Raw genomic sequence first — 12,744 nt, forward strand, 5'->3', positions numbered from 1 at the left:
AAATTAGAATATGAAATAAGTAAGGAAATAAATAATAGAAATAAAGAAAACTATACAAATTATAAAATGAGAAAATATAATATAAAAAGAGACGTGGAGAAATTAATTTTTGAAAAAGGTAAAAAACATAGAGAAAAATTAGAAATAAATAGAATAATAACAGATAATGGAGAAATAATTAATGAAAATGATGAGATAATAGAAGAATTTGCCAAGTATTATACACACCTGTTTGATGATCCTGGAGGTGATATAAAGTTATTAGAAAGGATAATTTCAGATGTAGAACCTGTAAAGGATAAAAATGATAATATAATAAATAGTAAAATAACAAAAGAAGAAATAAGAGATGCGATCCAGGGGCTCCATGGCCGTAAAGCTCCTGGACAGGATGAAATTTCGTCGGAATTTTATAAATTTTTTAGTGAGATTTACACAGATTACTTTTGTGATCTTTTTAATGCTCCTTTTGGCAATGATTTTAGCTATGGAAAAATGGTACTTTTAAGTAAAGGGGACAATGTGGATAAGGGGGTAGGGGAGTATCGCCCTATAACTTTATTGAATATAGATTATAAGATTTTTAGTTACATAATAGCGAGGAGACTTGAGGGAATTTTTCAAAATAAATTAGTGAGCACTCAAAGTGCTGGTACAAAAGGAAGAGATATACATGATAATATTATGACGATAAATTTATTACAAGATATTTATAAAGAAAGACAGTCCCAGCTCTCCATCCTCTCTATAGACGTAAAAAAGGCTTTCGATACGACTAATAGGGACGTGCTCTGGGAGATACTAGGAAAAATGGGTTTAAATAATAATGAGATACAACAAATAAAAAGATTATACCACACGCCGAGCACTTTTATATACCTTAATAATGAGATATCTAGAGATATAGAATGTAGAGCAGGGGTACGGCAAGGCTGCCCCTGCTCGATGGTGTTATTTACGATTTATATTGATATTCTTTTGAGATATATATTGAATGATGATTTGATTGACCATGTTTATATTCCTGGCATGGAAATGAAACTTAAATTTATCGCGCACGCGGATGATGTGAACTTCCTGGTAACTGATAAAATAAGTTTAAACAGAATCTGTCAAAAAATTGATGAATTTAGTAGATTAACAGGAATGCGCATAAATGAAGATAAAAGTAAATTATTAAATTTGGTCGGAAATATGGATAGTGATATTATAATAAATAGGGTGGATACTATGAAGATGCTCGGCGTGTGGGTAGGAAAAGAAAGTAAACAGAAAAATTTAGAAGAAATTAAAAATAAAATTAAGAAAGTTATAGAGAGATGGAAAAACATATGGTTATATCTCCCAGAGCGCGTCATAGTGGTTAATAAAATTGCAATAGCCAGTATAATGTATATACTATATGTGACAAATCTGGATAAAAATGAAATCAAACAGATAGAGAAAATTTTATATCAGTATATATGGATGAATAGTTTTGAACCTTTAAGTAGGAAAGTAATGCGGAATGATAGAAATTGGGGGGGATGGAGAGTGTGGGACTTAAAAGATTTAGAGTGCTCACTACAAACAGCGCATATGATTAACTCCCTTAAGAAAAAGAAACATCCGATTTATTATATAATACAATATATTGTGGGACCAATTTCCAAGAAAGTCACTCGGGAGGAAAGACGATTCCCTTTTATATTAAGCAATAAAAAGAAATTTAAAAAATGGAGGGAACTGATAAAAAATTTTTGTGATAAAAATAATAATATAGTGAAAAATAATGATAAAATTAGACCAATTTTTATTTATAAAGATATACATAAACAACAAATAAATAGTAATATGTTAAATTCCCCATATAACTGGGATAAGACGTGGAAATATGTAATAGATCTTCCTCCCGAGTGGTGTGAACTCACCTGGAGAATTTTAATGAATATTGTTATGAGTAAAGATTATTTGTGTATGTACCACCGTGTCCGTGATTCCCGGTGCTCCAGATGCGACCTGAGAGAGACAACGGAACATATATTTATTGAATGTCCTGTATCAAGGCAAGTCTGGTTTTGGTTCAATAGATTATGGAGATGTAAAATAAACTGGATTAACATAAAATATTTTCTTGAGTTTCAGCTACAAAATAAAAACAGATACATGCTTGTGTGGATGATTGCCCTGGTTAAGCGAGTGATATGGAAAGCAAGATGTGTTCTATTTTTTGAAAGAAGATATTGGAATGCGACTCTAATGGTAAAGAAAATCAAAGAGGAGGCAACTTATAAAATAAAGAGTGATATGGAGAAAATGACAGAACAAGAATTTAATAAGTACTATGAAGGAACTGATAATATATGGAAATATGAAAATGGTGATATAAAGTTTAATGATTAATGGCTTTTATTGTACATAGTTGTATTGTTTATGAATTTTACTTACCTTTTGGATTTTGATTTTGTGTTATATTTTTGTCGGTTGCCTTTTGGCTTTGTAATACCCTTTGGTTTTTTATAATGTTAGATTTAACATTGTTTTGTCGGTTGCTAGTATGTTCTGTTTTAAAATTTATAGTGGTCTGTATATGGAAATTATTTTTGTCGGTTGCCCTTTGGCTTTGTAAAACCTTTTTGGTTATTTATATTCTTATTTCTTATTTTGATTGATATTTTTGGTCTAACAGAATTAGATATTATTTTGTCGGGAAGCGATGTTATTTGTAAATGGAATTTATTTATGTTCTTTTATCTTTTTGATGTTGGAAACTAATATTGTCGGGTTTGTTTTTTGTAACTAACAAAATGGTTTTTGTATGTTGTGGATACTTATACAGAGTTGTAGAAGTTTTACTATTGTAAAGCATGAGAGAAAATAAAATAAGCACGAATAGCGATTTCGACCGGGACGCGAGGGGAACTATAAACTTACCTTTTCTTCCCTGCATGATGTCTTGCAAACTGATCGTCCTCTGGTAAAGAAAATCCAATTGTGTTAGGCGCCTGTTTCTCTATCTACAAACTTTGATTTATAGTATCTGTTCTTATTTGGTAAGTACGTTTAGTATTTTTAGTCTTAAGTCTATCTTTCTATCCTAAACACCTTCTCACTTCCGTCAAGAGATCTGCCTGCACGTTTGAAACACAACGTGTATTCGCGGATCGATTGACACAACTATCACTATCGAGGGGCGAGCAGTCCACTGCGACCCCCCCAACTATATTCTCCCCCCTTCCCCTTGCCCCACCTGGACCTCATTCCAAAGGGGCAAATTTAACTTATCTTCGCTTTCTACTCCATTTGATCTTGGTCGCTCGCCGAGTTCTAGTGTCTGCACTTTATCTTGTGCTGTGTCTCCCTGGATTATCGTCGTTGCTGTGTTAGTGCTCCACCGGCCCTTTCCAGTGTCCCTCCTCTAGCTGCGTTAGGTGGCCAGTTCCCACGGTGGCAGCGAAGCCTGGTCACCCCTGTGTCGTCAAGGTGTGTGCATACCCTGCACCTTCTTATGATAGTGTCCATAAGTGCTCTGTTATGGACACCCCGTCTACTTCCCGCAGCTACGCTGCTGCGGCTTCACCATCACACCTAACTCAATCATCTGATGTGATGCATGACTCGGAAGGATACTACGACGAAGACGCCCATGTCGACCTCGCAGCACCTTCTGATGCCCCCATTGGTACAAGCCCGGACAACGCTCGACTGGACGACGTCACCGAGCTGGAGCCAATACCTCCCACCGCACCAGTGCACGAACAAACGGAGGACCCACCAATCCCGGACGAAGAAAGGATTAAAAACTATACTACCGTTCGCTCCGTAAGGATTGTCGCTAATGAACATTTAAGTGTACCGGACATAATCACCGCATGTGAGGAAATAACTGGAACATTAGGTGAAGTAGAGCAGGTCTGCTTCAAACCTAACAAAGTAGTGGAGATTGGCCTCACAACTGTGGAAGCCAAAGAAAAGCTAGTAGGACATAACCTAAAGGTAGGAAATTTTAATTATACTTGTGAAAGTCTTGAGGAAGGTCTATTGCTTGTTACTGTAAGATATGTTCCGAATGAAGCCGATAAAGAGGCTGTTAAAAACGTGCTATCACAATATGGTAAAGTCAACAAGGTACTTGTACACACGGTCACTATTAATGATAGGAAGATAAAAACTGGCACTTATAGAGTCATAATCAAAACCCGCAAGCTCCTCCCCAATTTCTTAGAAATATTAGGAAATAAGGTCGAATTAATATATAATGGCAGGAAAAAACAATGCTGGCGATGTGGCAGCGTATCACATGAGATTAAAGACTGCCCCATTAAACTTTGCCACAGGTGCAGAAGTCCTCAACACCTGGTGAGAAACTGTCCTGCTTGCTATTGTTGCCAAAAAATACACAGCATGTCTGAAGAATGCCCCGAACCTTCTTTAAATGAAATTTGTAAATCAGGTGCCAGAAACAAGGAAAAACAAAGAAAGAGGGAGAAAAGTCTTGAAAGGCTAAAATCCCAAACGACAAATAACAATGAAGAATATGGAAATAAAGAAGGGGAAAAAGAGTACAGAAACATTGAGGGCGAGAAAGAGGCTAGAGAAAATGAGGAGGAAAAAGAGAATAGTAAAAATCGGAGTAAAATAGATAACAATCAAGAAATAATAAAAACCAACAAGGGGGATCAAAAAGCAGGAGAAACACAAACTGACAAGGAGGTCAAAACACAGAACACAGGAAACAGAGGGGAAAAAATAAATAATAAAGAAACTAATATCAGTCTTGAAGACAGAATAGAGGAAGACAAGACCACAGCAATAGTTAGAGAAAAAATTTTATCAATAAGTTTAGACGCTACGCTATCCAAAGATGAACTCTTTGAAGAGGTAGAAAAAATAATAGTAAAAGAAGATAAAAAAAAGATTAGAAAAAGTAAAAGAGTGACTTCCCAGAATAACAAAAATAACATTCAAGTATAATAACCTAAATATTAAATCCATTAATATCTCCGGATTTCGAGATGAAGTACAGCAGATTTACCTTCTTAATCTTGTCATCACGCAACACACTGATATCCTTTTAATTCAAGATACCAATATGTACGACTTTCAAGACCTAAGGAAACTAAGAAAACTCTTCATACATTACAATATATACCTCTCCTTCGCCCCTAGACGAGGCACTGGGGTCATCACAATGATCAATAAAAATATCAGCGTGAATGACTTCAGGACAGATACCAACGGCAGGGTCCTTTCTGTTGACATAAATGTTAATAACAAGTTTATAAGGGTCAACATCATCTACGCCCCTCCACAATTAACAGATCGCAAACAGCTGTTCACCTTCCTCCCCAACTACCTTATAGGAGGAAGAGAGCTTATTATGGCTGGTGACTTCAACTGTGTACTCACACAGCTTGACAAAAATGGTCGCCTATTCCCAGACGGTTCCCGCAAAATTATTAGTGATCTAATTTCCAGCTACGAACTTAGAGATGCATATAGGTCTAAATACCCCCACTACGAAGGCTATACATGGGAAGGTAGAGGGATAATGGAACGCCTCGACAGAATATACCTCAGCAAGCACATTGGTAATGTCAATAATATAAACATCAATTTTCTAAACAACAACAACAAAAGGCTATCTGACCACAAGCTGATAAATCTGGATATCAACTGTCATCACAAGAAAAACAAACACATCAAAATCAAAATTAACAGTATCATCCTTCAAGACAACACCTTCCAGAAAGATATAAAAAATATCCTTGACATAAATAAAACTGACATTAATTGGCAGAAATGGCAGGACATTAAAAACAAAATAACCATTATAGCCAACAATACTTGGCTCCAAATCAAACAGAAGAACTTCAAAAAAATAAAACATCTTCAAAGGGAACTAAGTAGAAAAATAACTGACAATAATAGGGAAGCTGCGTTAGAAATAGAAAATGATATCAGTATTGAATATGAAAATAAAATAAAAGACAGTTATATTAACTACAGGATGAGCAAATTAGGAATCGAAAGGCATACTGAAAAAATAATTTTTAAAAAGAAAGTCAAACCAAACGAATCACTCTCTTTAGACAGCATTATTATAAATGGCATCCACGTAGCAGATGACAAACGCATCCTAGAAGAATTCCATAAATTCTACACAAATCTTTACAAAAAACCACCAACTGACTGGACCATCTGGCACCAAATAAGTGACAACATCCAACCAATAAAAAACAGAAACGAGGACATCATCAACAAACCAATATCAAAAAAAGAAATCGAAACCGCAATCGACCAACTCCATCTTAGAAAGGCACCAGGTATAGATGGCCTACCGGCAGAGTTCTACCGTTTCTACAAAGAGGACCTCACTGACATCCTAACCACATTATATAATAGTGACACCTTCAGCAAAGACTTCAACGCCGGAAGGATGAACCTAATCAATAAAAAAGGCAACAACAAAGGCAGTGTTGGTGACTATAGACCCATAACCATTCTAAACAATGATTACAAGATCTATAGCATAATCATAGCCAACAGACTGGAGAACATTTTTCGCAATAGTATAAGTACCACCCAAACAGCTGGAATAAAAGAACGTACGATACAAAACAATACAATGTTTTTAAATCTCATTCAGGACATCTACTCAAAGAGAAAGACCCCCCTCGCTGTCCTTTCTATCGACGTTGAAAAAGCGTTCGATACTGTGAACCGTGAAATATTATGGAAAATTCTTACCACATATGGCTTAAACAACGAAGAAATCAACCATATTCAAACCCTATATAAAAACCCTCAAACCAAAATTACCATCAACAATAACGATTCCGAATATATCAATTGTGAAGCGGGAGTGCGGCAGGGATGCCCCTGCTCGATGATTCTGTTTGCAATTTATATAGAAGGCCTCCTCGCCTCAATAAATCAAGACAACCTTATCACCCCCATATATCTCCCTGGTATGGTCGATAATATCAAGTACGTCGCTCACGCAAACGACCTAAACTTCTTCATCAACGATAATATTTCATTGAACAGAATAACGCAGAAAATAAATCTATTTTGCAATCTTACCGGCATGAAAATTAATCATAACAAGAGCAAAATCATCAATATTTATGGTCAAATCAAACTTGACACCACACCTTTCACTATCGTCAGTAACTCCAAAATATTAGGTGTTTGGCTGGGCAAAAACAGCAACAACTACAACATGAAAGACATGACTAACAAAATAAAAAACGCAATTAAAAACTGGGAGAAGATCTGGCTATACTTGCCGGAACGTATCATTATCGCCAATAAAGTCTTAATAGCAAAAATTATGTACACGCTTTATACCACCAACCTACGCAGACAAGACACCAGAATCATCGACAAACTAATTTTTGCTTACATCTGGCAAAGCGACTTCGAACCCGTGGGGAGGAACATCATGAGAAATGACATCAACCATGGCGGGTGGCGTGTTTGGGACATAAAATCCCTCGAGCAATCACTACAGATCTCGAACCTTCTGAACTCTATCATCACTCAACTCCACCCACTTAAAGATGTTGCCCTCTATATTCTTGGCCCATCCATCAGGCAGCACCCTATCAATCTACCCAATAGACCCTTCCTCATAGATAATAATACACGATATAGTGCCTGGAGATCTATAACAAAAACTCTAATAAATAATGGCCAAGCCCACGACAAAGTTATACCTAGCACGATCTACAGGAGCTTACACGTACAAAGCCACAACATCAACCTTAATGACAATACTGTATCGTGGAATGAAACTTGGATGAACCTCAACAGACTTCCTGCAGAATGGCGAGAAACTGCATGGCGGGTAATTAATAACGCAATGATGACCAAGGAGTATCTACACCATTACCATCGGCTAGCTAACGCCCGCTGCCCTCGCTGCACCAAAATCGAAAGCACTGCTCACCTTTTATTCGAATGCTCTCTTGCCAACAAAGTCTGGGAGTGGTTCTACAAAATCTTCAAAATCGACCTTAGCTGGTATACCATCAAATACCATATGAACTTTCCAACCATCAATCAAAACTCCTACTGCCTAAACTGGCTCATTGCACTCGCCAAGAGAACTATTTGGAAGGCGAGATGCGCTCTGCACTACGACAGAAAAAAATGGAACTCAACACTCACCATCAACAAATTAAAGGAGGAGGCCAATCTCAAACTACACACTGACCAGAAGCTTTTCACCGATAAAGAATTCTCTACCTTATACCATGGTACGATTAACATTATTTGGAAAAAGGTGAACAACACCTTTATCTTTAATGACGACTGGAATTAACTTCCAGTCATACCCTCTCCCCATCTATGTGCTACTATCACAGATGTCTAGTATGTCGGTCTTTAATCATGTAATAAAATCAACTTTCTGTAAATGCAGCACAGTAATGTGTCTTTCATCATGTAAGAAATTGTTAAATTATATTTTTATGTCATTTAAACAGATTACACTGCCCCTCTGTATATAACTGTAAATAAAAACTCTGTATCCTTCCCGGGCATTTATCTGTTGTAAAATGAAAAAACAATTATAAAATGTATATCATGTATAATCAATTCATACAAATGCTGTCTCAAGTAATGTACAATCAAATGTAACCACTTTATAGAATTAATAAACTTTAATTAAAAGTAAAAGTATCTGTTCTTATCAGCTTGATGGTTCCTCATTAAGCTGATCTACCCAGGATTAAAGCTGGATTCCGAGCCCACTTTGCTCCCTGGTTTTAGAGCCTACCTTGCTCCCTGGATTTGGACCTGGACCACCAGTGCGTAAGTATTGTTTTGGTTACTCTCTCTTTCCTCACTCTTCTCTCTTCCGCCGGAAGAGCGGCCTGCACGGTTTAAACGCACCGTGTATTCGCTGCTTAACCGGCAACACTTTCCTTTCTGCGCCACAGGACCCCAGGCCCTATAGCGCACTATCCGCTTTACCCTGGTACGGGAACTCGTTCCTGCACCAGTCTTTACCTCTTCCTGCCTCTTCTTGGTTGGCTGCCCCCGGCACCCCAGGAGGCCTTTTTTCCCTTCTTTTCACCCATACTACACATTTGCGATCTATGGCCACTCATAGCGATCTTGCCAACGTCACACTTCTAGTGCCTCTTCGCCCCCCTTATCACTGCCCAGCGTGCCTACCGGTCTACCGTGACTTGTAGACCACGGTGGTTTATCTAGGCATCTTCGCCGGGTCCACGGGGGCCACCTGAACTTTGAATGCAGGGTCTGTCACGTGCAATCAGAAAAGCTGAAGGAAATAAAACTTCATCAAGCACGATCTACCAATTGTGCAGGAGCACTTCCCTCGATGTCGCCCGACCACACCTGCAGAGACCCCAAGCCGCGGGGCAGAATTCCCACAGGTGCAAGACGACGCAACCGGTCAAAAGACTACGGCTTGGACGAAGCATACCTCGCCTCCCAGTCTGCCACCAACAACGAGGTAAGTGCTAGTCACCACCTACCTCCTGAATCTCCCCCAGCTGTCGACCCAGTGCAAGTTCCACCTGCCTCTGTGAGTCCAGCCAACACGACCTGCACACCGCCAAGGAACAATGACGACCCGAACCAGCCACCCGAGCCTGCCGCATCTCCATCATCTCCACCTCTAATACGTCGACCCCGTAGACGGACACGCCAACGCCGACGCCGCACATCCAGCAGCAGCACCGCCAGCCCCACCACTACTGGCCCCTCTACACTCGAGCCTCCTCCAGATGAGCCTACCACCAGCGTCGAGGACATCCACCCGCTTCCTCCGCCAACTGTCTCCATCCCCGAGGAACCACCTCCTGAGTCCGACATTACCAACACCAACGCCGAGCCTCCCGCCTGGGTGATCGCCTGGCGTGATCGCTTCGACTGCGCCCAGGACGAGGACATGCTTGAGGTAATGGTAAACGACCTGACAAGCCTCGCTCAGGACATGATGCCACAGCAACAAAGGCAGCACCATCGCCCTCGCCAAAATAGGCCTCAGCGCAGTCAGCAGCCCGCCCGCCGAAGGTACAACGCCCTCGAGGCAAGTCGTATCCAGCGCCTCTTCCGCGCCAACAAGCGGAAAGCCTTCGAGGAAGTGACCCGCGGTGCAAGCTGCTACTGCCAAATCAACAAGACAGTCCTTGAAGATCACTTCTCACGTGTCAACGGCCTGCGTGATGTCCCACAGGAGCCCCTAACCGATCTTCTTCCTCCCGCTCCTCAGCCTTCGACCAACGACCCGCTCTGCGCTACTTTCACCCCTGCGGAAGTAGCAAAGCGCCTCACCAAGTGTCACAACACGGCTCCCGGCCCCGACACCATTAAGTACTATGCCTGGCGCCGTCTCGACCCTGATGGCTACATCCTGGCCGCACTTTTTAATGCGGTCCAGCGTACGGGACACGTGCCCAAGTCGTGGAAAACATCAACCACCATCTTGATCCACAAAAAGGGTAACCATGACGAGGTAAGTAACTGGCGGCCTATAGCCCTCGCCAATACCCTTGGCAAAATTTACTCGGCATGCATTGCCAATCGCCTACTGCAATGGTGTGACTCCAACAACACCATCTCCACCATGCAGAAAGGCTTTATGCGCTTTGAAGGGTGCTCTGAGCACTCCTTCATCCTTCAATCTACCATCCAAAGCGCACGCCGCAGGAACAAAGAGTGCCACGTTGCGTGGCTGGACCTCTCAAACGCCTTTGGGTCGGTCCCCCACGCCACCATCCTCACCTGCCTTAAATGGTGTGGCCTCTCCTCTACCTCGATCGACTGCGTCATGGACCTCCTCACCAACTGTCACACCCGCATCCGGACCAGCTCAGGATACACCGACCCCATCCCTATTCAAGCGGGCGTCAAACAGGGCTGTCCACTCAGCCCAATCCTCTTTAACCTAGTTGTTGAACCTGCACTCCGCCTCGTCCACAACTTGAAAAAGGGATACCTCCTGCATAATCACGACATCTCGGCCCTTGCCTACGCTGACGATATTACCGTCGTCAGCAGCTCCAGAGAGGGCCTGCAATCGCAACTCGACACTCTCTCCCGCTGGGCACAACACAGTGGACTCTCGTTCAACCCTTCCAAGTGCGCCACCCTCTCCGTAGTAGGTAAGTACCACTGCGACGACAACTCCCACTTCACCATCCAGGGAGCCAATATACCGCAGCTCAGCAAAGATGACCACTACCTCCACCTCGGGGTGCCCACTGGACTCACACTTGGACGTTCTGCTGATGCTGTCATAGATGGGATTATCATGGACCTTAAACATGTGGACAACTCCTGCCTCGCCCCCTGGCAAAAAATAGAGTGTGTAAGTACTTTTCTCACATCTAGATTGACTTTCTACCTCACTCTAGGCAAAGTCCACAAGAAGAGGCTTACCCACCTCGACAACACCATCAAAAGATGCGTCAAGAGGTGGATGAACCTCCCTCAACGGGCCAGCCCGGAACTCCTATATATGCCACACGACCAGGGAGGCGCCAACATAACACCCTGTAATATCCTTGCGGACGTCGCACAAGTAAGTCACGCCGTGCACCTGCTTCACTCTAGGGATTCGACTGTTACCACCTTAGCCCTGGAGACCCTGAAACTCGTCGTCGAGAAACGAATAAAGCGACCACCAAGCGACGCTGACTTGTGCACTTATCTAGCCGGATCAACAGAACACGAATTCGGCAACGACCCATACGACGTCCCATCCGTATGGACCCGGCTCCGAATGGTGACCCGACGCCTCAAATCACGCGTCCACATAGACTGGCACCCCAGCGGCGACGGAAACCTCATACCCTCCGTCAACGGTCGTCCCATCACCGTGCTCAATGCCTCCAAAACCATCTCTGCGGCGGTCAGATGCTCCTTCCTCAACCAACTCCTGAAAAAACCGGACCAAGGTAAGGCATTTAGACTCACAGCCACCAACTCCAACAGCAACCACTTTCTGCGTGAAGGGAACTTCACCAGATTTGCAGACTGGCGCTTCATACACCGCGCCAGGCTGAGCGTGGTTCCCCTGAGAGGCCTCCGGAGATTCGGCAATGGAAGCCAAACGTGCCGCAGATGCCAACGACACCGAGAGACCCTCGCGCACGTTGTCAACCATTGCCCTCCCAACTTTAGGTTGATCACACAGAGACACAACGCCATCCTCGATCGCCTGAAGAAAGCCTTCTCCCACAAAGACCTTACCATCTACGTAAATCAACGGATCCCGGAGTTCCCCAGCAACTGCCGCCCGGACCTTGTGGTAATTAATCAACAACCCAAGACCGCCACCATCGTAGATGTCGCCATCCCGTTCGAAAACGGGACCGACGCCTTCAGCATCGCCAGAGCAGAGAAAACCTCCAAATACGCAGAACTCGCCAATTTCTTCAAAGAACGTGGATACGACACCTTCCTGGACGCTTTCGNCTGTCACACCCGCATCCGGACCAGCTCAGGATACACCGACCCCATCCCTATTCAAGCGGGCGTCAAACAGGGCTGTCCACTCAGCCCAATCCTCTTTAACCTAGTTGTTGAACCTGCACTCCGCCTCGTCCACAACTTGAAAAAGGGATACCTCCTGCATAATCACGACATCTCGGCCCTTGCCTACGCTGACGACATTACCGTCGTCAGTAGCTCCAGAGAGGGCCTGCAATCGCAACTCGACACTCTCTCCCGCTGGGCACAACACAGTGGACTCTCGTTCAACCCTTCCAAGTGCGCCACCCT

The 12,744-nt window shown here is 42.5% G+C and overlaps 1 protein-coding gene across 1 annotated transcript; it reads left to right on the forward strand.

Annotated features, from left to right (window-relative positions):
- Positions 1 to 9,334: 9,334 nt before the first annotated feature.
- On the forward strand, positions 9,335 to 12,732 carry LOC111626756 (the record flags this gene model as incomplete). Its single annotated transcript, XM_023370245.1, has 1 exon — positions 9,335 to 12,732. A coding segment is annotated over exon 1 (3,398 nt), but the record flags the coding sequence as incomplete, so codon positions are not given.
- Between the last annotated feature and the right edge of the window lie 12 nt (positions 12,733 to 12,744).

Source organism: Centruroides sculpturatus, unplaced genomic scaffold (assembly GCF_000671375.1).
Source record: "Centruroides sculpturatus isolate CEXI.00-Female unplaced genomic scaffold, Cexi_2.0 scaffold506, whole genome shotgun sequence".
In the NCBI taxonomy this organism is placed as follows: Eukaryota; Metazoa; Arthropoda; class Arachnida; order Scorpiones; family Buthidae; genus Centruroides; species Centruroides sculpturatus.